The sequence below is a fragment of the Oculina patagonica genome, chromosome 2, assembly GCF_052425735.1.
Source record: "Oculina patagonica isolate OP01 chromosome 2, crgOcupat, whole genome shotgun sequence".
NCBI classification, from domain to species: domain Eukaryota; kingdom Metazoa; phylum Cnidaria; class Anthozoa; order Scleractinia; family Oculinidae; genus Oculina; species Oculina patagonica.
In genome coordinates this window covers 32,529,716-32,554,318 of record NC_135759.1, presented here as the reverse complement: position 1 = coordinate 32,554,318, position 24,603 = coordinate 32,529,716, and the positions used below count along the sequence as shown (strand labels likewise).

At 38.5% G+C, this 24,603-nt stretch overlaps 1 protein-coding gene and 5 non-coding genes across 6 annotated transcripts; 3 read left to right on the top strand and 3 right to left on the bottom strand.

The window, feature by feature from the left end:
- On the top strand, positions 1-23,320 carry LOC144644223 (uncharacterized). Its single transcript, XM_078503657.1, has 23 exons — positions 1-1,002; positions 1,619-1,690; positions 2,071-2,563; positions 6,617-6,777; positions 7,380-7,665; positions 8,180-8,285; positions 8,803-9,192; positions 9,702-9,794; positions 10,077-10,163; positions 10,692-10,950; positions 11,484-11,664; positions 11,957-12,254; positions 12,960-13,153; positions 13,792-14,009; positions 14,653-14,891; positions 15,368-15,541; positions 16,086-16,134; positions 16,993-17,055; positions 17,515-17,580; positions 18,186-18,266; positions 20,209-20,942; positions 21,973-22,171; positions 22,635-23,320. The coding sequence occupies exons 1-23, from the start codon at positions 252-254 to the stop codon at positions 23,240-23,242; spliced, it is 5,802 nt and encodes a 1,933-aa protein (XP_078359783.1). The 5' UTR covers positions 1-251; the 3' UTR covers positions 23,243-23,320.
- On the bottom strand, positions 2,975-3,046 carry Trnag-ucc (transfer RNA glycine (anticodon UCC)). Its single transcript has one exon. It is a non-coding gene; the product is annotated as a tRNA-Gly (tRNA).
- On the bottom strand, positions 3,501-3,572 carry Trnag-ucc (transfer RNA glycine (anticodon UCC)). Its single transcript has one exon. It is a non-coding gene; the product is annotated as a tRNA-Gly (tRNA).
- Positions 4,819-4,890, top strand: Trnag-ucc (transfer RNA glycine (anticodon UCC)). Its single transcript has one exon. It is a non-coding gene; the product is annotated as a tRNA-Gly (tRNA).
- Positions 5,695-5,766, bottom strand: Trnag-ucc (transfer RNA glycine (anticodon UCC)). Its single transcript has one exon. It is a non-coding gene; the product is annotated as a tRNA-Gly (tRNA).
- On the top strand, positions 6,003-6,074 carry Trnag-ucc (transfer RNA glycine (anticodon UCC)). The gene has a single exon. It is a non-coding gene; the product is annotated as a tRNA-Gly (tRNA).
- Positions 23,321-24,603: the final 1,283 nt, after the last annotated feature.

Here is a 24,603-nt window from a genome sequence, read left to right as displayed (position 1 = left end):
TGCTTTGTTGCATCTAACATTGGAGTCAGTGTTAAAAAAACGTTCGTTAATGACTATCACTCAGTAATTCATAACTTAAGGGACTTTGCGTAAAGTTATGTTGGCAATGTTCCTTGTATTCATGGCTAAAAGCACCAACACGAAAACTGGATCTTCGCTAAAAGGGTGCAGCTAAAGCAGATCGACTTAAATTTAGCAAAACAAGAACTGAGTGACGGCTTTAGGCAACTACCTTGGAATTCGAATTCACAATGACGGTTATATTCAAGTCAAAAATTCCTCCGTGGGCCGAAGTTTTCCCGCAGATTGAGAACATCATCGCAAACCAAAAGGACACGCCCTTCTGTGTTGGCATTCCATACGGACTTCAACTACAAAAACATATCTGGAATCCAGAGCGCTTACGAATTGTAATCCATTTGAACACAGCTACAGGTCACAGCTTTATATCACATCACGGTGTCGGAAAGAAGAACGAAATCAACATCTGGAACTTTTCAAAAGAAAAACAGCCTGGAAATTCAACAAATAGTGGTTTTACAACGATATCCACAGAGCTCAAGTTTCTGCACATTTTATTTGCTCAAAGACGTTGGATTTATGTGACATTCTGCACAGATTTGTCAATGAAGATTTTCAGCGCCAAGTTCCATATCCTTTCCACCACTTCGGTAAACAAAACTGTTCTAAGCCTTGCTTACAATGAAATGAGAGATGAAATCATCACTGGAATCGCCGGTGGAATAATGACATGGAAGTTCCCGATTGGTCAAACAGATCCCTTAATACCTGGTCAGTTAATAAGCTGTTCTTTCACGCCTTTTGACTGGGTGATGTCAATAGCACTTGATAACACGTCTAGACAGATATTGGCAATATCAGATGTGAGGATATCCATGATAGATCTTCAAACTCACCGTGAAAGATGTTTCTTTCAAAAGAAATGCGACTTTTCCTTCACCACGTGTGTGTTTTACAACCCTGCAAGCTACTTTATAACAGGTAAGACAAGGGAATGTGAGTTAACAACAACAACAACTTTATTGACCCTTATACATAAAAAAGAAGAAATTTACATAAAAAAGAAATTAAAGCTTAAAGGGTGTTGGCTTCCTAAAATAACTAAGAGTTAACAAGTCCAGGAAGTCAAATTACATAGATCACAATATTAGGATCGAAAAAAAAATACACAAAACACAACGCAAACATGCACTCATCTCTAACTGAATCGAAAAAGGAAATAAATCAAATAAATTTAACAAATCAAGGGCAAAAGAACTACAATTATACTAGGAATGAAGTCTTAAATAAGATGAATGAATCAAGCTTAATAAAGCATTGAAAAAGCAAAATACCTTGTTACCTTAGGGAAATCAGAAACCAAAGCAAACATTAATATTAACCCTCATACACGGCTGGAAAAAACATTTTTCCTTTGTCAGACTAATAACAGATTACTAAGATATTTCTAGTTGCTGCAATTCTGGCGATCTATTTTCGTCCCGGACAAGTATGGTTTGATCGCATTTCTTCATTTCTTCCTTGCTTTTAATGTAAGATAGATATTCATTAAATAAAGATTTTTCATTATGGTTACACATACTATCCTTTTCTTTAGGTGACAAAAATGGATCGATTCGAGCCTGGAGTACGAGTGTTAACAGTTTTCCTTTGGTAACACAATTTCTAGGTGAGGTTAAAGCACACCGACTGAAATGATTGCTTTTAATTTGGGTCTAGTTCTGATGCTCTTCATATACCTCTTATACATGCCGTAACGTTATATTTTACCTTACACCTTCCCTGACAATAAATAAAAAGCTATAGAACTCGTACCACTAGCTATGTTAGCTTTTACGAAAGTATTTCAGTTATGCGTTTGCAGTACATTTTTTAGTTTAAGTTAATTTATTTTTTTTTACCTCAGTTATATTCTTTAGTTACTTTTTTTAAATATTTTTTAAAAGACATCTAGTACAAATTTCGTCCGGCGTTTCAATTGTTACGTGAAACACAGTGCTTGTTTCGCATTAAACCTGAATTTTGACAGTAACTGATGTTAAAACACAGGTCACACTGCTGAGATCACAAAACTCCTCGTACACGCCGAGGAACCGCTGCTCGTTTCCAGTTCCCTGGACAAAACCATCAGAGTGTGGAACTTGGACACATGCGCACTGACCTTCAAATTGGAAACAGGCGAAGAGATCATCGAAATGGATCTTCTCAGTGGTGATTTACTGTACTATCACTCGCACCATCACCTGAAAATATGGAGCCTGAATTTGTTTCACAGTTTGTTTACCGCTCTGAGCTCGCGTATTTTGAGATGGACCAGAGTGAAATCTCCAGGGTGTCCCCCAAGGGTCTTAGTCCATGCTGAGGATGGTGGGGTACGGCTCGTATCTCCTGTTCATGGTTACGAGTTAACAACTGTGCTGCCCATCACTACCATGACAACGGATATTATTGACGTGGCTCATGATCCGAGGCAGGAAAAAATTTATCTGGTGCTTGGAACAAGAGAAGTTCTTGTGTTTGAGAGCGATACTAATCCATGTTGGTAAGACACAGAAAACTTTTACTTTACTTCTCAAAACTGCGCCAAGCTTCATAAATCGTTTGCCTTAAAGAAACGTACGTAACATATAAACTGTTGTTGCTGCTGTTGTAGCGATTTTAAGATTAGAAGCTTCCGATGAACACTTGTACAGTTTTGACGATCGATTTATGGACTGTTTGTCTGTTTGTTTGCTTAACGGACTTAACGACTGGACAAAACTACATGATTTATAGACAAAACTCTCACAATAAAAGAAAAAAAGTAGAATAAGGAGAGCTTTTGTTGCAATGAAACCTTTCTGCTTCTAGACTCGGGGACAGAATCATTCAGTTTTTTCGGTAATGTAAAAAATAAACAAAACTCTTTCTTCTTTATATTTCAGTTTCAAATTAAAAGAAATCACCAAAAATATGCGTCGGCCGGGAATCGAACCCGGGTCAACTGCTTGGAAGGCAGCTATGCTCACCACTATACCACCGACGCGCTTCACACGAGCATCTGATTAACATTAGATAAACAAGCAAAACGCAAAGAAAGAAACTGGTTTTTAATGACCTTAGCAATCATTACAAGTCGCTTGGCAGGTGAATAAACTTGTTCAATGATTTGTCAATCGATTCTCGTGAAAACATATTTGATCTGGTTTATATTTACCACAGTTATCAGAATCATGATTTCGATCGATTTATTTCATTGCTGTCTTAATTGCTTGATTGACTGTTTGTTAGTTTGTTTGTTTGCTTAAAGACAGGAAAAAATGACAAAACTCTCACAATAAAAGAAAAAAGTAGAATAAGAAGAGTTTTTGTTGCAAGGGAACTTTTTACTTCTAGAGTCGGGGACAGAATCATTCAGTTACTTCGGTAATGTAAACAAATAACCAAAACTCTTTCTTCTTTTAATTCATATTTAATTTAAAAAAATTACACCAAAAGTTTGCGTCGGCCGGGAATCGAACCCGGGTCAACTGCTTGGAAGGCAGCTATGCTCACCACTATACCACCGACGCGCTTCACAATAACACCCTATAAACAATAGATAGACAAGCAAAAGGCAAAAAAGCAATTCATAATTTAATGACTTCAGCCAACATTACAAGTGGCAGGTAAATAAACTCGTTCAATGGTTGGTGAATAGATTCGCGCAAACATATTTGGTCTGGTTTATATTCACCACGGTTGTAGTCAGAATCAAGATTGTTTAGTATTACAGGGGAACCCCGATATAACGATCCCGGGGGGGGGGACTCCCATATGAGAGTGACGGGGATGCTCGTCGTCTCGCTTAGGGGTATAAATTTCAGACTTTGGGTCTCGCTTAGGTTGTGCTGGGGAAAATGCAAGAAAATGGCAATATTTTTAGCCATCAGGGTCTCGTTTAGGGTTGCACACGAAGAAATTTACAAATATAGGTTCTTTTTCTCAGAATTTTGGTATCTTTTAGGGGTCTAAAATAGCTTGAGCCACGCGCAGATTGGTCTCTTTTAGGGGTTCTTTTCAAAATTTCCGACGAGCATCCCCGTCCCTTTAATATGGGAGTCCCCCCCCCCCCCGGGATAACGATATGCTAAGGGAGCAGTAAAATTATATCATTATATCGAAGAATCGTTATATCGAAACTCCCGATATAACGATATGGCCGTAAAGTAACCAAGAATATCGTTATATCGGGGTAAACCAACCATTTTTTTTACTGCATATTATAGGGGGATAAAAAGAAAAACGTTCTGATAAAGAGGCTTAGAACACAGAATCATTTTCGTATATCATCGTACAAAGCTGTTTGCATAAACGGTAGAGGTTACTCAATAACTCTAATGTTATTACGTTAAATTTGATGTTTTGCTTAAATTGTACTGATAATATCGTTATATCGGGAAAGTTTTTACGTTAGGTCCGCTAAATTCCCATCGTTATATCGGGAATATCGTTATATCGAAGATCGTTATATCGGGGTTCTGTCCCAAACATTTTACTGTAACTTTTGCTGGGACATAGAATATTCATCGTTATATCGGGAATATCGTTATATCGAGGATCGTTATATCGGGATCCACTGTAGTATCCTTGTAATTTAAACAACATTTACCGGTACCAAATAACAAGGGAAGGGAAGTCAACGTGCCTCTCCCTCTTTTTCAAGGTGGAACAAAATTAAAGATTTCAATCACCTTTTACATTTCTTGGAATGCAAAGCCTTAAATTGACATTCGACAAAAAAGGGTTGACTAAAGTTTCACCGAATCAGACATGTACGCGTCGGTGGTATAGTGGTGAGCATAGCTGCCTTCCAAGCAGTTAACCCGGGTTCGATTCCCGGCCGACGCAATGTCCTTTAAAGGCAGTAGAGTTTCTTTTTGTTTTTTAATTAGCCTTTAACGCTGATACTTTAAATTGCCGGATTGGTTTTTCTGTCCGATAAATTTATACACCTAGCACGGATAATGGCTGATTCCGTCTGAAGTTTTCATTTTAGTGACCAACTCTCGTTTAACTTGTTACTTTCCATCCATTGACAATCCTTGACTTTAATAAGATGTCATTCTTCTTCGTAGTATTGTCGTGAATTTGCGAAAACTCTGTGCATAATTGACAAGTTTGCTTCATCCATTTTTCGGAACGCTTAAGTTAGTAGATAATTCCTTCGCATATAGCCCATGGCGAAGTTTGAATTTCTGCAAAGGAATTACAGCAAATCCACTATTGCACCGCGGCAAACTTGCAGCTTATGACAACTTCGATGAAATGAAAACACCAAACCAACCAAGCAACAAAACGAACAAACAAACAAACGAGCGAACGAATAAAGAAACACTACTTTTATTTGATTGCGCCAAGTGTCGGGCGTCACGGCGCACATAGTTACCTTGCCTTTTTCAGTTAGTTTTCTAGGCTTTGAACTCGGATATTCTTTCAATATAGAATATCACCCTGTACTGCCCTATTCCAAGTGCGTTTATTAGAGAAGTAGATCTATAGTCGAACTTCTGCCCAACTTTTAACGCGAACTGATTTGATGTCGGAATGTCGTGCAGATTAAAAATGTCGAGAAAATATATATTACTTACGCTACGGATTTTTTTTTGGTCCGTAAGTTTTACCTTTCTTGGTTTTTTTTACAAGCAACAAAAGTGCGTCGGCCGGGAATCGAACCCGGGTCAACTGCTTGGAAGGCAGCTATGCTCACCACTATACCACCGACGCCCTTCACACGATCTTCATCCTGAAAAATACTTAAATACACTGAAGAAAAAAGCAAAAGCGCAATTGGTTTAATGATTTCAGCAAACAAAACAGGTCAATTGTCAGGTAACTGTATTTTATACAATGGATAAACACACAGTCCATTTGTTCGTTTGGTCAGAACACCTGTCTTCAGATATGACGAAAAGACGACAAAATGGATTATGAAGTTTAATTCCTGCATCCAATACATGAACGCGTCGGTGGTATAGTGGTGAGCATAGCTGCCTTCCAAGCAGTTGACCCGGGTTCGATTCCCGGCCGACGCAAACTTTTGGTAACTTTTTTTTTATTCACATTACCAAAGAAACTGACTGACTGTGTCCCCAAGTCAAGAAGTAGAAAGTTTCTCTGCAACAGAAACTCCGCTTATTCTGTTTTTTTTTTTTCGTTTGTGGTGACAATTTCGTCTGCAGATCATGTAATTTTGTCCCGTTGATAAGCAAACAAACAAATAAACAAACAAACAGTCAATCAAGCAATTAAGCCAGCAATCAAATTTTAATCTTTACTCGGTTGTTATTATGATAGTGAAGTAGAAAAACAATTTGTCAGTTAATTTAACAGACAATGTCAGTTGCCAGATAACCCCCCCCCCATTTCTTTCTTACTTGATAAATTATTTGTTGTCGTTCTCTTCTTTCGCTTTCATTTAACAACAACTAACGGACAGATTTTCGTTTCTGTTTTACACAGTTGGGTTCAATACGAAAGCTTAAATACAACTGCAAATAAACGGTGTCTAAAGGTTAAACAAACATGCAGTGTTTTCAACATTTTCTCTTGAATAACTACTTCTGTTTTTTCCCAGTGCTTATCAGTTGTGGGTGCCTGAAAACCCTGATGAAGGAGTCTGTAGCCTAGCCATGATTAATGCTGAGTTTGCTCTTCATGAAAATGAAATTACCTTAAAGTCAGGATTACTCTTTGCTGGACACTTCAACGGACAAATATCGCTGGTGAGCGGAAAAGGTAAACGAAGATTTTTTTAAGGTTTTCTAGGCCAGTGCGACTGTCTAAGCCAATAATTTCTTCGTTTCCTGGTTTTTGAAACGAAAAGATGAGAAAACGCGCTTCGAATCATTGTCACACACATACGCTGCGCGCATGTGCTTCAAAAAAAGCATGCTTGTTTTCCATGGCTTGTAAGGCCAACAAAAATGACCTTTGGTTTAATAAATTGCTGCAACTTGCCATACGAAAAAAGGATTATGCAAATAAGGTCAAATAAAGGTGATCCTCAAGGTTGAACTTGCGAAGAAAGCCCAGTGAAATATCTTTTGCTAGTATAAGACGTTGTTGGGATCGAGCAGATAGTAGATAAATTGCCGACAAGACGCAGTCCTTTTTCAGGCTTCTTTCAAGATTACACTATACTTAACACTTTAGTTAGTGATAAGTGACAATCATGAGCGTCTTCACTAGAAAAGTCAGAAAACTCTACTGTTCCCGCCGAGTTGAATGTGACGACATCTAAATGGAGGAACGGAACAAGTGAGAACAAGTTAGTCTCCTGCGAAAGAGATACCGGTACTTTTAATCAAGTGGAGTTTTATTATTTTCGTCTGTGATAGATGTTTACATGAAGGAAAATGTTCAAGCCCACCAAGGCCAGGTTACCTTCCTGAGAGTTTCTGCCGCATGTACCGAGTCACACGACAGCCTTGCATCACGTGATCACCTGGTTTCATGCGGCACAGACTGCACGGTCAGGATATGGCAACTTATTCACCCTGAAATTAATCGAGTCTCTATTCAACAAGTGGCTCTCGTCAAACTGTTGAAATCCCCAAGGGATCTAGCAATGGCAGGCAACACTCTGTGCATGGCAATGGCGGATAACAACGTTATTATGTGCAGGTTGATTTTTTTCTTTTCTTTTATTATTATTTTTTGTCGAGAGAGACACAATTAAACTCTTGCCGCATGTAATGCAAGGCTTTCTGCCACGGTTTAACGTTTTTGACAATTTTTCGTTTATTCGAGAAAGTATGGTGAAATGACAGCGACAATCACATGACAATCACAGGGGTTGTATAAATCATTTCCTAAGTTGATTAACATCAGTAGACTCAGTAAAAAGCTCTTTTTATGTCAAACAGATTTTTCAACATAAGAGTCCGGATAAAAAAAAGTATTCAAAAAAGCCAACAACACCTTGAAGTTTACCTGACAATAAATTTATGTTTGATGAAGAAGACCTTTTGCCAAAGAATTAGATCTTTTGTCGTTAACGAAGGATTGCTGACCGATAATACACTGTGATGATTAATTGATACATCGGTCTAACTCAAGGCACAACAATAACTCAAGTCAAATCAACTGACGTAAATTCCTATGTGCTAAAACTTCATATCCTTTTGACTATCTCCAGAGTCCGGGACGAGAGAAAGGACAAAGACAGCGTATTCCATACAAAAAAGTCTCATGAATTTCTTACGCATTCTAAAGATGAACGACATACCGCACCGATAAATGGGGTAAGGCAATAATGCGTAAACAGTATTGACTACCAAGGAAAATAATGGCAAAATACTTTGAAACAGTTGCAGGTATAATGAAACTTCACTCTCGAGTTTTTTTCTATTAGCTTTCAGCCCTTAAAGTACATAAAGTTTGCATGTATTTACTTTTGATGGACTAGAGTCCCCTATACTGGGGATAGCAATATTTCTTTTCGGTTCTTCTTCTTCTTCTTCTTCCACGTAACTCACCTCCTTCAATGCTGAAGATTCTCGTGAGTGTTAAAATAAATAACTACTTAACAAAATTAATGTGAGGAGTTCAATCAAGGTTTGAATATGTCATGGGGCAGTTAGAAACCGGAATAAGCCCGGAGGTATTTTTTTTTAATTTTTGGCTTCACTTCGTTAGAGTTTACTAGTAAAGTGCAGCGCAATGCAAACTAACTGATTAAATTTCATTGTTGATTCAAACAGCTCTATCCGCAGTGCATATAAATGATACATCCATATAATCCCTCTCTCATTCAAACAGCTCTCTAGTTGCTCGACACTTGGTTTATTCGCCACTTCTAGTGAGGATCACTGTGTCAAAATTTGGAACACTGACAATCAACTGGTACGTGAGATGTGTTTCGACGAATCCCTCTGCGGCGTGTGCTTTGCAAACTCACGTGGAGACATTTTAGTGGGTTTCCAATCCCACATTAGCTTGGTAACCATCCTGAACTACTTGCCACTTCCATATTTGGAAATGTTGTCCAAGATGCATTTCGACAATGATCCGTTTGAGGATCACGTGCAGTTCAATGATCTGCTGAAGTTTTGGTACGATCCCGAACGCGTTCCCAGAATGCCTCTTGAAGCAAGCAAGCGACGACCGCTCGAACCTCCTGAAATAAAGAGACCTAAGAAGAGGAAAAAGGTAACGGTTTGATTAGTATTTCGTTTACTTTAACCCTGTGGTTTTTAGAGTAATCAGTTTGATTACCTGTCGTTCTTCCCTTGCCGTGGAGGTCAAACATTCAAGTTTGCCGTTGTTTAACTGGCATACCTGAAAATTAGCTGGTGCTTCTCATAAGATGCATCGAAACCCTAGCTAAGTGCGTGATCCACGGATGATAAAGTTATGCCTATGTATATGTTTGCTTTTTTCATTGAACTGTTCCCGAAAGCCTCAAAATCTATCTAGATTACCTAATATGAAAACAGATTGCATAATAAAAAATAACGCAACTGAAGTCTTCACCAACTAAAAGTTTCCTTCTTAAACTGGGAAGGTTCTCCAGGCTATCCCTATTTGAAGAGAGCGCAAGCTGACGCGATACGAATGTAACAGTGTATTAAATGCGGGGGAAGAATAATCATATCGCAAATGTTTGAACAGGAACAAGGAAATAAAATCAGAAAAAACAACTTTTCTTTTCCTTGCAGAAAGAAGTAGTTATCGAAAAACCAAAAACAGAAGAAGAAGAGGAGATGGATCTGTTTCAGAAAAGAAGACGATCTAGAAGGCTATCTACACAGGCACGACTATCACTTGTCTTTATACTCTCTTGTATTTGTATATCAAATTTAATATAATCAAATTATTTTTTTCACGAATGTTACATTAAACATCGAGTTTGGTACTGAGCCGTAACACACCCCAAAATGCGTTGAAATTTGAACACAGTGAAAAGAACTTTTCGCAATAACCGTCAGCCCAAAACGCTTCTCCCCTTAAAAATATTTTTGGGCCATATAATCTCTTTGATAGGGGTGATAGGCGTAGTTTAATGTTGTTGTGTTTCATTTGTTGTTGTCAAGGTTCACGTTATGATGGCTTTAAGGCGACTTTCTACGAAATCATCTTCAAAGACTATGAACATCTCACAAATAATAAAGGCGGCTAAGGTAAAGACTTAACATTATCCCGAGATGATACGTTTTTGGGTTAGTCAGTGTTAGTATAAACATGTGACATGGAAAGCAGATAATGGCCATTTGCCTTACGGAGACCACGCCTCCACTGTTACGAAAAGGTGTAGAAAATTTGACTTTCCGATTTAAAAGGAATGAATCGAAGCTTGTAAAGGGCTTAAAAGATAAGAAAGCTAAGAGCCATGATAATCTAACCCGATAAAAAAAAGTTGGACTGGAGGTACATCTTGGCAAAATTCAATAGCCAAAAAAGGCCTGATCAAATTGTTGGGAGTTTTTTTTTTTTTTTTTTTTTGAATTTTTACTCATTTCACTCTGTATACTGTAACTAGACATGATGTATCGAAAATTAAAGTAAAGGAGCTTTATGATTCCCAGTTGTCTTATAGTTTAGAAAATCAAATTCCCCGCAAGTCCTTTGCAGCAGATTCCCAAACAAACACCGTATTAATTGCACATACAACTGCTAGTTGAAACAACGACATTGTTTTCTTGTAATAGAAAAATGCAGACCAGCCAACAGCCAAGACGGATTCTCAGCATATGCAAATTCCAACGTCGTTAGACAGTGAAAAAGACACCACTGAAGTTTACTGGCCATGCGCACCAGATGGCTATATTCCTAATTCTGTTGTCCGTGGCTTCATCAAACCGAGAAGGCCACCAGCGAGGTTAATACCCCGGATGAAACGACCGGAAGTGACAAAAGAAGAGACCATAGAAGAAGAAGAGGATGATGAAGACCAACATAGAATAACAGGTAAATATATCTTTGTTATTGCGTTTGCTTTACATTTACCTCTGGAAAATATTATTCTAAACAGAGGCACCGTTATGTATACTTCATTCTCGGTGAACATGGGTGATTATTTAAATCCACCTTGCCAAAAAACATTAATCTACAAGACCAATGGTCCTTAGATATAAAAGCCAATCACTGAGTAAAGATGCGCCGACTAATACCTGAACTGTGGTCAGATTAATCAAATTATAACATTGTAAGCAATGCTGGAATTGTATATTAAGAGAGGCTCCATAGCTGGCATTGCATGCGTTTTTGGTGGGCGAGCGCTTGAATTAAAAAAAAACGCGAGTGAAAAACGGTGCGAATGACTGGAATGGGACGGCAACTCACTCGCCTCAACCCTAAAAACATTCTTAACTGTAAGTCAAATGAAGCACGCAATCTTCAGTAGACGTCCTTGAACAAACCTCCGTAACTATCATATGAAGACGGTGTAACAAGCTGCGTTTGGACATTTCTTTCTTTGAACTGATTTCTTTTATAATAAGACTTTTGGACTCTTTGGACAACAATGCAAAAGGCACATGTCAAGACGAAGTTGCGTGAAGCGAGTTCTAAGAAAAAAGATCACGGAGGTACAAAATCCAGGAGACGCAGAGTTCCTGAGAAAGCTTCTTCCAAGCTGGGACGTCGATTAGCTCCAAGACCTCAAGCAGGAGAACAGTTCAGGTATTAAAATAATCATTTTGCAGTTTACCTCAATTCCAGACAAGTATGATTGCTTGGGCATTTTTGGGCAATCTTAGTAGAAATGTTTTTATTGTGTTCTACTAAAATTAAGGTAAACCAAAATTCAAATTGTGTCATAGCATTCTATGAAACTTGTTGTCAGAACGTTCTATTCTCCTTTCGAATTCTTTCAGTCTGTTTGGTTAGTATCTATAATAGTTCTAAAGAACAATCTAGAGCCAGTACTTTGTTGATATAAAAACAGCACCTTATATTTTATTTGATATTTTAGTGAAGCCCCACTGATGGAACTGGAAGAATTTGAGGGCGAGGAAGAAATTGAAGAGGAAGAAGAAGAAGAACCCGAAGAGATCGATGAAATCTTGGAGGAGGAAGAACATTTGGATGAGCAGGAAGCGAGTGAGGAGAGTCCAGAAAGCAGTCCTGAATTGTCAGTGACGAAAGAATCGCCAGAAATGAATTTAGAGGAGAGTGACGAAGAAGAAGAAGAGGAAGACGAATCTATTGAGGATGTGGATGAGTCCCCGTCTTTTTCGAGTGAAAGTGAAAGCCCGACAAGTGTTATGAAGGTAACGAATTGGTTCAAGGTTTGACTTGAGATCGATATCTGTATCTCGGGAATCTATTCGCGACCAGTGCATCATGACGTGGTACTTGCGTAAACATCCTTGTGCCTTGACAAAAAAAGTTCCATCGCTTGTGTTAATCAATGGAAAAAATCCTGTTGTCCAAATTTTTGAATGTTTAAAATTATGATTAACATTAAATTCTCTCTGGATTCCAATCTACTAACCCACGATATCTACACATAAAAAATATTTCTACCTTTATCAATCCTCATTTTATCGACATCAGTACTAGCTCAGTTACTTGCTTTATGATACTTGCAAGTTACCGTACGTTAATCTCGTTTTGGAAGTACCATTCCTGGTTGGCCCTCGTAAAGAGCGCATCACTCGCGCCATTCCATGTTACTGGTAGCTTACAATCCACCTAAACCCTAGCTTGTTATTATTATATTTTTTGATTTGACCTTACTTGAATCTTTGTTGTTCGACTCCCGTTAGGAGAACTCGGAATTATTTTCCGAGCAGCTTGTGTCGCTAAATTATTTTCTTTTTCATTTCTCAACCAAGCTTTTCCTTCTCATCCTTTTCCGGCTTTACTTTGCATTTTTTGGATTCGCACGTTAATCAGGAAACAGAAAACATTACCGTTCATATTGAGACAACCAAATAAATAAAAGTTAATTTAATTACTGGTTCCACCCCCAGCTTGAGATCACACCGGCTGAGACGCCTTTGCTGGTTCGCATCCAACGCAAGGAGTGGTATCCGAAGCTGGAACAAAGACGTCAAAGTCCAGCTAAAGTGGAGGACGTTTTAGAAAACATGCTGAAAGCTCTATCAAACGAGAAGAGATTAGAGAATATTCAGGATATCTGTGAGCAGTTTATTAACATTAGAAGGTAAGAAAGGTCGAACTAGGAAAAATCAATAGAGAAAAATCAATCTGAAATATTTAGTAAACAAATCAGAACATGTGACGAATCGGTGGTATAGTGGTGAGCATTGCTGCCTTCCAAGCAGTTTACCCGGGTTCGATTCCCGGCCAACCGTTACCACTTCTTTTTTTTATGTCATATATCAAACACGAGATGCAGTGTTTCATCGGGATATCTAAAGACGACAAGAGAGTTGAAAATACGACGCGCAGCGGAATACTTTTGGCGAAATTCTAGGTGTTTGGATATCCCAACGAAACACTGTCTTGGGTGTTTGATATATTTTCAATCGAAACTAAAACTACGGATTAAACGGGAGAAATAAGATCGGGTATCCAAACCTTCTTCACGGTTATGATTTTCTTTGTTTTAACTTGATGAGTTATTAATTAGTTTGAGAACACCTTTTATTAATGCGTCGACGAGGACAAAAAAAATGCCATTAGCATATGCAGCTCCAACACGTCTCTTACGAGATTTTTTTTAGCACTCACTGACACAAAACTGAACCATTGTCATGTTTTTTTTTTTTATTTTCGTTTTCTCTTCCGACCGTGTTACCGTGTTTCTTTTATTGCCTCAATTATGGCTTCCTGCCGCAGAGAGTTTGGAATTCCAGATGAAAGGATGGTCGAGATCCAAAATGGTTTCATTAAGCTGACTTATAACGAGAAGCCAAAAGTCCGTCAGGCGGCAGTCTGGGCACTTGGTGAATTGGACGTTCATCGCGAGGATGCGTATCTCACTGTAGTGCGCAGACTCATCGATGATCATAAGGACACCCGAGAGGAGGCAAAAAGAGTTCTAAAGAAGCTGACAGGTATGTTGGAGGAGTCCAGTAAGAACTTCTTTCTCGTCCTTCTTTTTAGTAAAATATTCAGACAAGGACACCCACAAGACTTAAATTGTTTTTGTTTGTTTGTTGTTGTTTTTTGCCACAAAACTGAGAGCTAAAGCAAGCGAATCCAACTTGACTGCCTTGTGATGCAAGCTCCGGCTCCTCGCAAGACTCGCAAGGCCTTTTTCTGCAAAAGTGTGAACAAATGCAGTAATCACGGACGTTGCGATTTAAAGTTATCATTCTGGAATACATTTCTATCCTTGCCATACGCTTACCCATCCTCAATGGGTTCGTCCTATCATCTGTTAGTTACGCTTTGGTACATAGAATTGGCTATTGCTTAAAGATGATGAAATAATCGTTAGTTAGTAACTAATTTTGGATGCAAATATTGGTATTTTGTCCTTTAACTTTTTGCTCCACTGGTGACCCTGGTAATCACAACGACACCAATAAATTACCAAATAATGTGTTGGTATGTGCACAAATCCTCCTTGAAGCAAAACATATAATTTTCAATTTGAGAAGAAGACTCGTGTTAGTTGCTATCCCTATGGCAGGTTTCGTTGCAAAGTTAAATCTTAGACTAGTAACGGTAGAGTTGTTCTCGTACTGTGTTTAGGTGTAGACACCAAGGAAGGACTATGCAACCTAATGATAAAAAGTGGAGTAGTGCATCTCTACCTCCCAAGCAGTGACAATGCAGTCTTACATGAACTTGCGGACAGACTGAGAAATGCTAAATGGAAGAAAAGTGCAAATCAGACAGAGCTAGTAGAAGGCGACGATAATCTTGATAACCTAAGGGCCACGATGAGGAGAAAACCCTTCAAGGCCAAGTTCAGGCACCCCAAAACAATGGTACGTGAACTGGGTTGGATTCTCTGGTCTTATACTTATTTCTAGTGTAAGATACGGTGTCTTGAGATGCAGCAGTTCAATGACACTAAACTAAGAAATTACGACAAAATGGCTCGCTCATGACATTCCGAGATAACGCTCCAAGCACGTTCGAATGATTATTTAGTGTGTGCGTTGTTGTTGAGAAAACATGTTGTAAGAATGCGTCCGCTTAAAGCCGTATTTTTTTACTTATCTCTGTAAAAAGACTCGTGAAAGCTTTGGAGAACTCCGTAAAGGGTTGTGGAAATAATCATCTGCAGCTCGTGCTTGCACTGTATTTCTTGTTCAGTATTATTATCCGAAACTGCTTCCAGTCGTATTTCAGGAACTCGATAGAAATGCAGTTTTTTTTCTATTTCTTAACTATAATCCCTGCATCTTAGGTGTTTTGTGTGAATTAGATTGAACATTTGTTTCTCTTCATTTTTTAATAGGGAAGAACACGCGCTCCACGCACTCGCCGCAGGCCATCCATCTTAGATGAGGCAGCATCTTTATCTAACACAGAAAAACTTAAGAATAAGATGAAAGAATCAACATTAGGATGCAAGCTGCTACAGCAAATGGAGCCTTTCAGGAGTGATATATCTGGCTCACCAGAGATTGAGGTATGTTTTGTGTCAAGCTGAAATATGGGACATGTGGATTTTAGCTGGTGCTGCCGGAGAAAGATCGCCTATCTACTCTCTTATTTTTTTTTTCCGTTCTTTAATGCTTTCAATTAACAATATAGTAAGGAAACACGAAGAAAAGACTGTTGCATCTTGTGGCACTTAATGATGGTGTGGTAGGGCCAGAGAAGGGACTTGAAGTATTAGGCTCGAAGACATGGTTCACGGACCGAGAGCAAACGAGGCGTTCAGTACTATGTTATGGAACAACGTAATGTAGATATATGGCCTAATATATCATGAATGTCAGGTTTAAAATAAGACTGGGTTGTTTAATTTTCTTCAGTTACCAAGAACTTGTTGAAAAAATTCATCCAGGTCAAGTTTGATTATGGCTCAAGAGGCGTCCACTTCGGAGAAAATTCCATGAACACTGACATCGTTCAGACTGTCTAAGCTGAAATAACACGTACTAGCTCTCTAACGATGAAGGTTATCTTAACACTGTCTTAACGTTATACCCGTCTTGTTTTTCACATAGGGTAAAGCAGAGCACGACTGGTGTAAGGAGGATGAAAAAATGCGACAAGGTACGGAATTTTAAGACGGATTCGCTGAAAGTTTGAGCAACGAGTGCGAATTAGTACCAAAATCTCTCATGTCGCACATTTTGTTCTGTTTAGATCTTATCGATTCATTTGTCTTGTGACCCCGTAATCTTGCATTCTCGGAGTCACCTCGTTGTTTATACGCGCGCCATTTTGTTTTGAACTGGCGCGAAACGTTTGTTTAACTGAAATATTGACAATTTCAAATCCATTTTTCTCTCGCGGGGTCGCTGGGCTTTTGGCAGGTTTTGTTAGCTGTACTTAAACTGTTACCATGCTAAGAGGTCTTTTGGTAACTTTATTTTTCTTGTATTGCTCGAATGTTGGGCGGAAACCATCTTAAGTACTTATTCAGCTTTTCTCCCTAAAATTTGGTCTGAAAGTGCAATAAATAAATAAGTCATTGACCAAGCGTGAGGATACTGGCCAATTTCTTTTTTTGCATGTTTATGGACCGAAACGCAGTAAAGGAGACCTGCAACCACGGTTAAAACTCTGCAACCTAAGTCACGGCAATCGAGAGCAACACGTACTGAGACGGCTGGGTTGTTTGGCTTATCACTGCGTTGTGCCGGAATAGTTCATTATCAGCACGCAGAACGTTACTACGAGCTTTGCTATCCTTGTTTGTTTTACCATTATGAACAACTCTTTGTATTATTTTGTAGCCTTTAAGAGAAGTCACTCTACTCTGTAGTGTGTTTATTCTGAGTGTGATTGCAGCACTATCTCAATCTTCTTGCTTTACACAACGATGTTAATGTACATGGAGTACTGAACAACGTAGTTCACTTGTGTTACTCAGTCTGGAGTTTGCTCAACTGTTGGATCTTTTCCCAGATATGAGTTCTTCCCATCTTCCTGTCTCTATAAGCAGACGATTTAGCCTCAAAGTTTGTACAGGTGAGATTGAAATTATATTTGCCCTTATTAACATTTTGTTGAGAACATAATTTCTTTTGCGACGTTCAATAATTTATTAATTCATTTATTTATTTCCTTTTATAAAATTTACTCCCATATTAATATAAATGAACAAATAACAAAATAAAAGCAAAAGAATTAAAGAGGCGGCAATATATACGGACAAGGAAATGCTTATAAAAAAACGCCACGGTACCATTCCTTACACATTCCTAGGCTTAAATTTTTTACCTACATATAAATAGTCTACTTACAATATGTTTATGCAATTGATACCAGAAGTACAAAATGTACGTCTGTAGATACTTATAAGAGGTCCCTTTATTTCTTAAAAAATATTTATATAACCTTTTTATTAAAATTAGCTACACGGACAAACGCTAATACAGTAAAAGATGATTTTGCAAACAAATTAATGATACTGACCTCTGTTTTTAGTTCCAGACTTGGAACTTAAGAAAACTCCTATAGTGCCAAGTGTTTCAATCACGAAGGCGAAGCTAGGTGAGAACGTCACGACTAAAAATTCAAGTCTTTTATCTTTATTTCGAGCTTATGCATTTTTGTGTATTCAGTGATAAATAAAATCGTCAAAACAACACGTTGTTATGACATCAATAGTGGGAGGATAACTATAAAGAAAAGAGCGCCCTTCCCAAGGGTTTACGCATCGCTAGTTGCTCCCCAGGGGGACAACGAACAATAACGTCGATGTAGCTTATTAGAATTCTGCGAACCTTGCAAAAATCCATCATTCTCTGAAGAAGACCGCAGAAGGCGATCGAAAATTTAGAGTATCTTTTTATATTTTTAGATCTGTTTTAAACATTTTTATATTTTTAACTATAATGTATGCTTTAAATAAGTTCAGTTACTTAATAAAGTCAACGTTTGATGAACGATCAAAAGAATCTAAATTAATTTTTAAAGTGAAGTAACAGTAAACGCTATCTGAGACTTCTTTGCTGCGTAAAGTAGTGTTTTCTTAATTTTCATGAGATGATAGATATACTTATGTTAAGGGAAGAAGAATCCAGAAGTTGCAATAATCCAACTTATAACTAGTTAAGAATTATCACGTTTTTTAACCTCATTTCTTTTTTAATCAGATAAAGTTCGTATAATGATCTCCCCTGAAGGAGGGACTTCTAAGTCTCTGAAAACAACTCATGCCAGAATGAAGGATTCAGGTAATGGGCTTTGATGCAAGCCATATCATCAGTTATGGAATGAACAACTTTTCAAACACTCAGCTTGGCATGATTTACTCGATCCATTCCACTCTGTCCTGTGGAAGACAGGGGCTTTATACCCTATAGCTAATGCCAAAATTAATTTTGACCATAAACCTGCTAGTAGGTTATTGTTTATTTGGTATTCTATTCTTTGGTACACTTATTACATTCTTATTACACTATATTGTTCCAGAAGTACCTTGCTTTGCATTGAGAAATAACCGCATTTGTATCACTCTGCAGTGTGTCCTTGACATTTTATTTCACTACTTATGGTAATACATTCATACAGTTACGCACGTATCAATGCTGTTTGTTTAACCCACTGGCTCCCGTGCCGGCCAAATCTGGCCGTGACGAATGTTTATCTTTGTTCCACTTATGACGCCATCATATTTGATCAGAAAAGGCATCACTTATTCTCAATCTCTGCAGGAGGAAAAGGTCTTTCCAATAAAGCCCAAATTGAAGTGATCGTGTCAATTGTGCTTGACATTCCAACAAAAATGCTTAGAAATTTAAGTGAAAAACTCGTAGGAGAATTTGCCTCAACCACCCTTGACTTTTCAATGGCGAGTGTTTCCTGTTGGGATGGTACTTTCTCGGAAATTTCTTAATTGCAAGCTAGCCCAGTGTAAGGCCAACAACTGCAGCAAAAAGATAAGAAAAGAAGAAAAAGGAAAAGCCTTGCGCATGCCCGAGAAAAAACTGTCATACAATGTAATGCTCAGGGGCGGATCCAGGATTTTTCAAGGGGGTGGCTGTTAAACAATATTTTTGTTTACCGTCTATATTGTTCAAACCCCAGTTTTTTTTATGGGGGGGGGGGGGGTGGGGAGTGGGATTTCAGGCTTTTAGGAAGTTTTTTGAAAGTGCGAATGTAATCATTTTGGGTCTGGGTCCATTTTCTGGGCCGTAGGCTCCATCCCTAGGGGGTCTGGGGGCATGCCCCCTCAGATTTGAAGTTGGCCTCTTAGACGTGATTTCTGTGACTCTGAGCAGCTTTATACAGCTGTCAATTAAGTTATCAAACCACTGTTTTTCCTTGATAATTTGGCAAAATATTCTTTCCTCAACTTACCTTGAGTTATATTTCGGGAGTCTGTTCTCAGTTTGTGAAGTGATTGATTTAAAGTTGACAGGCCACGAACATACAGGAAAGAACATATATTTTTAGCAAAGTGGCTTAGGGACAACTTTGGCGACTTTGCTTGCTTGTGAAATCGCTTCGTGCCAGTTAACGGTAAGAAAACTCACTAAAAAGATGTAAATGAAGAAGAAAATCATTCCAGCAAGGCTAAAAACAACTCTTGAAAGCTAAAAGGAATCTAATTTTTTATAATTATACACACGTGTTTTGTTACATTAAGCCAGAAGTTCGTAAAACAGGCTGTTGAAAATCTCCTATTTTGGAAAAATGGCCGTCCTTAACTTTGAACGGCCGCCTGACTATGAAAGGTGGATGGACATTGTCCTTATTTTCTATTTTAATATGTTTATTTTCATTTTTCTGGTGGATCAAGGGGGGTGGCTAGCCACCCAATCCACTCCCCCTGGATCCGCCCCTATTGCTAGTGGAGAGAAAGGCATGCCTTCATGTTGCAAGTGGTATTTTGTGTAGGTTGGAGCTTAATTAGCTCATTACTGACCCCAAAAAATAAAAAATGTCCAAAAAAATAGTTTTTCAAAACTCTCCGGGAGTCAATGGGTTAAATGCGCTTGAGGACACTGACGACAGTGTTATAAGCCTGAACGATTGGAAACCGCTTTCGGACCATTTTGTCATCTTTCTTACTGGAACAGTTCTTAACCTGCCCAACTCATATTTAGATATTTGTCTTTTCTCTGTTACTGGCGGTTATATAAAAAAAGAGTTATGTCTTTCCTTTTCGTATAGTCTTGTCAAAAGAGAGTCCTCCAAAAGAACGCAGCAAACAAAGTACACCACAGTCTCGAGATATAAGCCCACGATGGAATCGACGCTACGACGTCAAAGCCCCACCCGTTTCTCCAAGCCGTCATCCAGAATTACTGTCCTTAACACAAATCCTTAAAGTAATGGACTGTGCCATGGGATTAAACCAGCCAAGTGCTATGCTGCTTTTACTCAAGATGAAGCGTACCAAAAGAATAATACCGAAACAGGTAGCACAGGAAGATGGTACAATCCAGCAATTTTACACTGTGGGTGATCTATTGGAAGTCCTTTGTCAAATGCCACCATTGGCAGACTTTGTCGCAAGTTTGGCACAAAAAGCGTCGAAGAGCAAAGAAGAAATTTTAATGAACATGCGAGGTCTTTTTAGATCGGAGTCCTTACATACCCTTCAGAGAGGTAATCACGTTGTTGTAAATGGCTTTGGAAGACTTCCGTTAAAGTATTTAGAAACTCTGTTAGACCTCAGACGCAAGGTGTTTGAAAACATTTACGAATGCTTAGGAAACCTTGAGTCGCTTTCTCCCAGTAGAGTTTCTGAAGTGTCGAAATCTTTCACTAGTCTACTTAAAAGCGTCCTCTGGTTTTGCGCCATCCTACAACCTGACATTGAGGTGGATGATCACTTTGCATCACAAAGAAGCCAATTATATACAACGCTCTCACAGATTCAAGGGATGGATGTTGCAAGATGGGTGAGTTTGCATATATCTGGAGTGAAATGCTTTAAAGGGCGCACTGTCACGAGGATTTTACTGCTTTTCGGTAAAAAGTACTAAAATTGGCGAATAGGTCTTCTCGTGCATGGAATGCATCTAGTACATCAAGATGGAGATATAAAGTAAATTGTTGTTGAAGGAAGAGGGTAGCCATATAATTTTTAGGTGTTTTTCCAGTCCACAAGGCAAAACTTGAAAAACTCAGCTTGACTTATTTAAGTTGTACACTTGCATGGCGATTTTTAACAAAATTGAGCCACTGTTCGTAGTTTCCAAACGTCTTTACGCTCTTGAATTTTTGAAGTGAACTGGTGACAGTGTCCCTTTTAGATATGATCGTGATCTTTTAATGTTAAGGTAATTATTCGATGTTAATTGTTGTTCCCCTTCAACAATTGGAAAACAGACACAGTCCAACCTTCTCGAATAACCATTTCTCTCTTAGGCGAGTACACTTGAAAGACTTCGATGTTCTTTTCTAAGCTATAGCCGTAAAGCCAAACTATTGAAAGTAATGGGGTACGCCAAGAGATACTGAGACAATAGCTTTTGTGCACTGACGTGGGCTTGGGTCTTTCGTTGAAATGGCAGCTAAATTGGGAATACTCATAAGTACGACTTCGTTTGGGAGAAAATGGTAAAACTAACAGAAAAGCAACAACAGTAGGACGTGCCGGAGGATCAGCAATAGGGTGCAAGACTCAGTTGTTATATGCATACATAAGCAGTATTTTGAGTCAAATTGAACTAGAAAGAAAAGTCCAAATTTTAGCAAAACCAAGACATGGGATTGTCACCTCATACAACATTGGATAGAACCTTTGTCTCTCTGCAAAGAGAGCGGCTTGCATGATTTGACTTGTACTGTAGACAAACTTCCTTATTCTCAGATTGACTATCAGGCGGGGAACCGAATCAAAATAAGGCTGATGACGTATAAACTTCAACAACTAACTTTTGAAATTTATACGCAATATTACAATAATCTCATTGTTTTTTTTAATAGAAAATGGACGAACAACCTCGACCAATTTTTGAACAACCATCCCTTTACCGTTGTTTGAGGCCTGGCAATGACGGTCAGCGGCTGCTCAACTCCACATTGATCAGAGCAAAAGCACTGAGTGATTCCAGGCTGCGGTCTGCTAAGGAAACAAAAGATTTTATAGTGACTTCACTCCCACATAGACTGTCGGTGCATACCGGTAAGATTTTTTGTGCTGTTCGTCATCATTTTTTTTTTTCAGCGTGTGCTTAAGTATAGAATAGCTGACACACTTACCGTGTTGCGGTCGGTTAATACAATCGTTAAAGCCATTACAGAGTTCTTTTCTTGTTCTGCGTTCGTTTAGCGTATGACTGATTGTGTCACGTGGCATGTGGCACTTGGCCTTTGTCAATTTGGTAAACGCTGGTTTTGTTTTGAAAAAGAGAAAGTGCTGAAGCTTTCCAGTTTCTTGGGTTGTTGACAATAAACATTAACAAATATATATTAATAACGACATTTAATAAACGTAACTCAGCTCAGTTAAGTATACGTTTTGCAATTGTGTTTTAAAAGCGGCTTTTAGTCTCGAGTTCCCTTTTCTCTTAGCACAAGTTTCTGACACGTTACCCAGTCTAATTTTGAATTGTATCATGGCTGACTTTTATTTTCTCCATCTGCAGGTAAAAGGATTAAGGGAGAGAGCCATTTTGGAATAATGGAGTTAACATGGCGAGCTGGAACGCCACTTCCACCAGCAAACAGTGAAACTTCGAACAACACAAACACTAACAATTTTGCAGAACTTTCGGGAAAACCAGTTGAACTCAAGGAACAGTACGTGTTAAACAAGGAAAGACAGAGTTCCCAAACTAAAATTCCAAAATCAAAAAGTGTTCCGCCCCTCTCCCATCGTAAAGTTAAACCATTTGCAGAGAAGCGACTAGACATGTTCCGAGCCGTGAACAGTCTTTATAACAAGGACTCCTTGACGGCACTGAGTGAATACATAGATAACCGGAATATCATTAACAAAAACTATTTGGACAAAAATGGGAATTTCATACCAGGAAGTTTCACAGACTTTCCGCCTCCTCCTAATACAGCTACTCCAATATCCTTTCAGGCATCCCCAGCTCTACACAGCTTAAATAACGACTCTATGACGTCAGTGAAGTCCGGAGATAGCTCCGTGCGGTGCTCGAGTTTATACGACCTACCACGTGATATGACACGTGATACACTCTTAAATGAACTAAACAAGTTTCATCTTCCTCCTATTTGGAAATAGAAGTCTCCCATTAGCACTAAATAAAGCAGAATTTGTATTTTTATTATTGTCGTGGTGTCAATAAAATCCAAAACGTTTTATGACCTGTTCTAAGACTTCTCCAAGAAAAGTGCGCGCATACGATTTTTATTAGAAGTTTCTATAACAAGAGAGTCTATCATAGGGGTTGGTTCAGTCCGCAGACCGCCATGTCTTTTTCTTCCTAGACCGCAAAAGCTCTCAAATTTCTCCTGAAGACCGAGACCGCCATACATTTCTTGATCATAGACCGCCAGTTAATAAAAAATGTGCCCGCAGTCCGACGTTCAAAATCGGCTAAAACCGCCAGACCGCTAGAGTATAATAGACCTCTTAACAAGACTGTCTTCAAGCGAGTAAGTTACATGATACACTGCGAGCCGTGAATTTAAAAATCGTAAAAAAAAAATTCTGTGGTATAATTTTCATTATTTTAGTAGATACTGAGGTATTTAAAAGTAGCAGGAAATCTTGCAAGCTGCAAACTTGTCTCTTAATGTTTTGTTTCGTTGTGGTCAAGTGCCTTATTCACACCGGAAAACATGTAACAGAAACTGAGACACTGGATTTTACATAGGTTTAAGTAAGCTCATATTTGTGTTTTTATTGTGATAAATTTGAAGTCGACAAACACCAGTTAGCAACTTCTATAAAAAAAATAAACCATGACTAAACAGCTTTTTGGTTTGAACAGGGGTATTAGTTTTATTTTTTGATCAAGGAACTGAAGTGTTTTTGGACCGTCCTATGCACGTCATCCGTGCCTATGTGAACATGTAGCTTGGCTGAATCGGCTACACCTTTTATAATCATTTATACCATGCCATAGAAAATACAGCCAATCAGAATACAGGATACATCTTGTCACTTGTATTTTCTTGGTATACACACTCGCCTAAAGGCTCGTGTGTATACCGAGAAAATACAAGTGACTCGTGGGATATTCCATAGTATACCACTCGAAAGCGTTGCATAACTAGTATATATCTCATTCTTGCTGCAATACTGATGTTTGCAAACGTCGCCCGGATAACTCAAAAACTTTTTAATATTGGTTTTGTCAAAGTTGATCCTATTGCTTAATTGCTTCTTTGTTAGGACTTTTAATGACCCGGCGTGCATAAAATTTAAATCGAAAAAAGCAAACAAGTTAATGAAAAAGATAACTTAAAAATCTTATGTTAATCGTCCAAGAAACGTCCTTGCGATGATCAGACTCAAAATAATAAACCAGAAAGCAACAGAAAAGGCGGCAGCTTCTATCGCACTCGAGTAGTAATTATCCGAGTATTGGCCTCCTTTTGTTTAGAAACTTTTAAAACCTTGAATGAGTTTATTGTTCA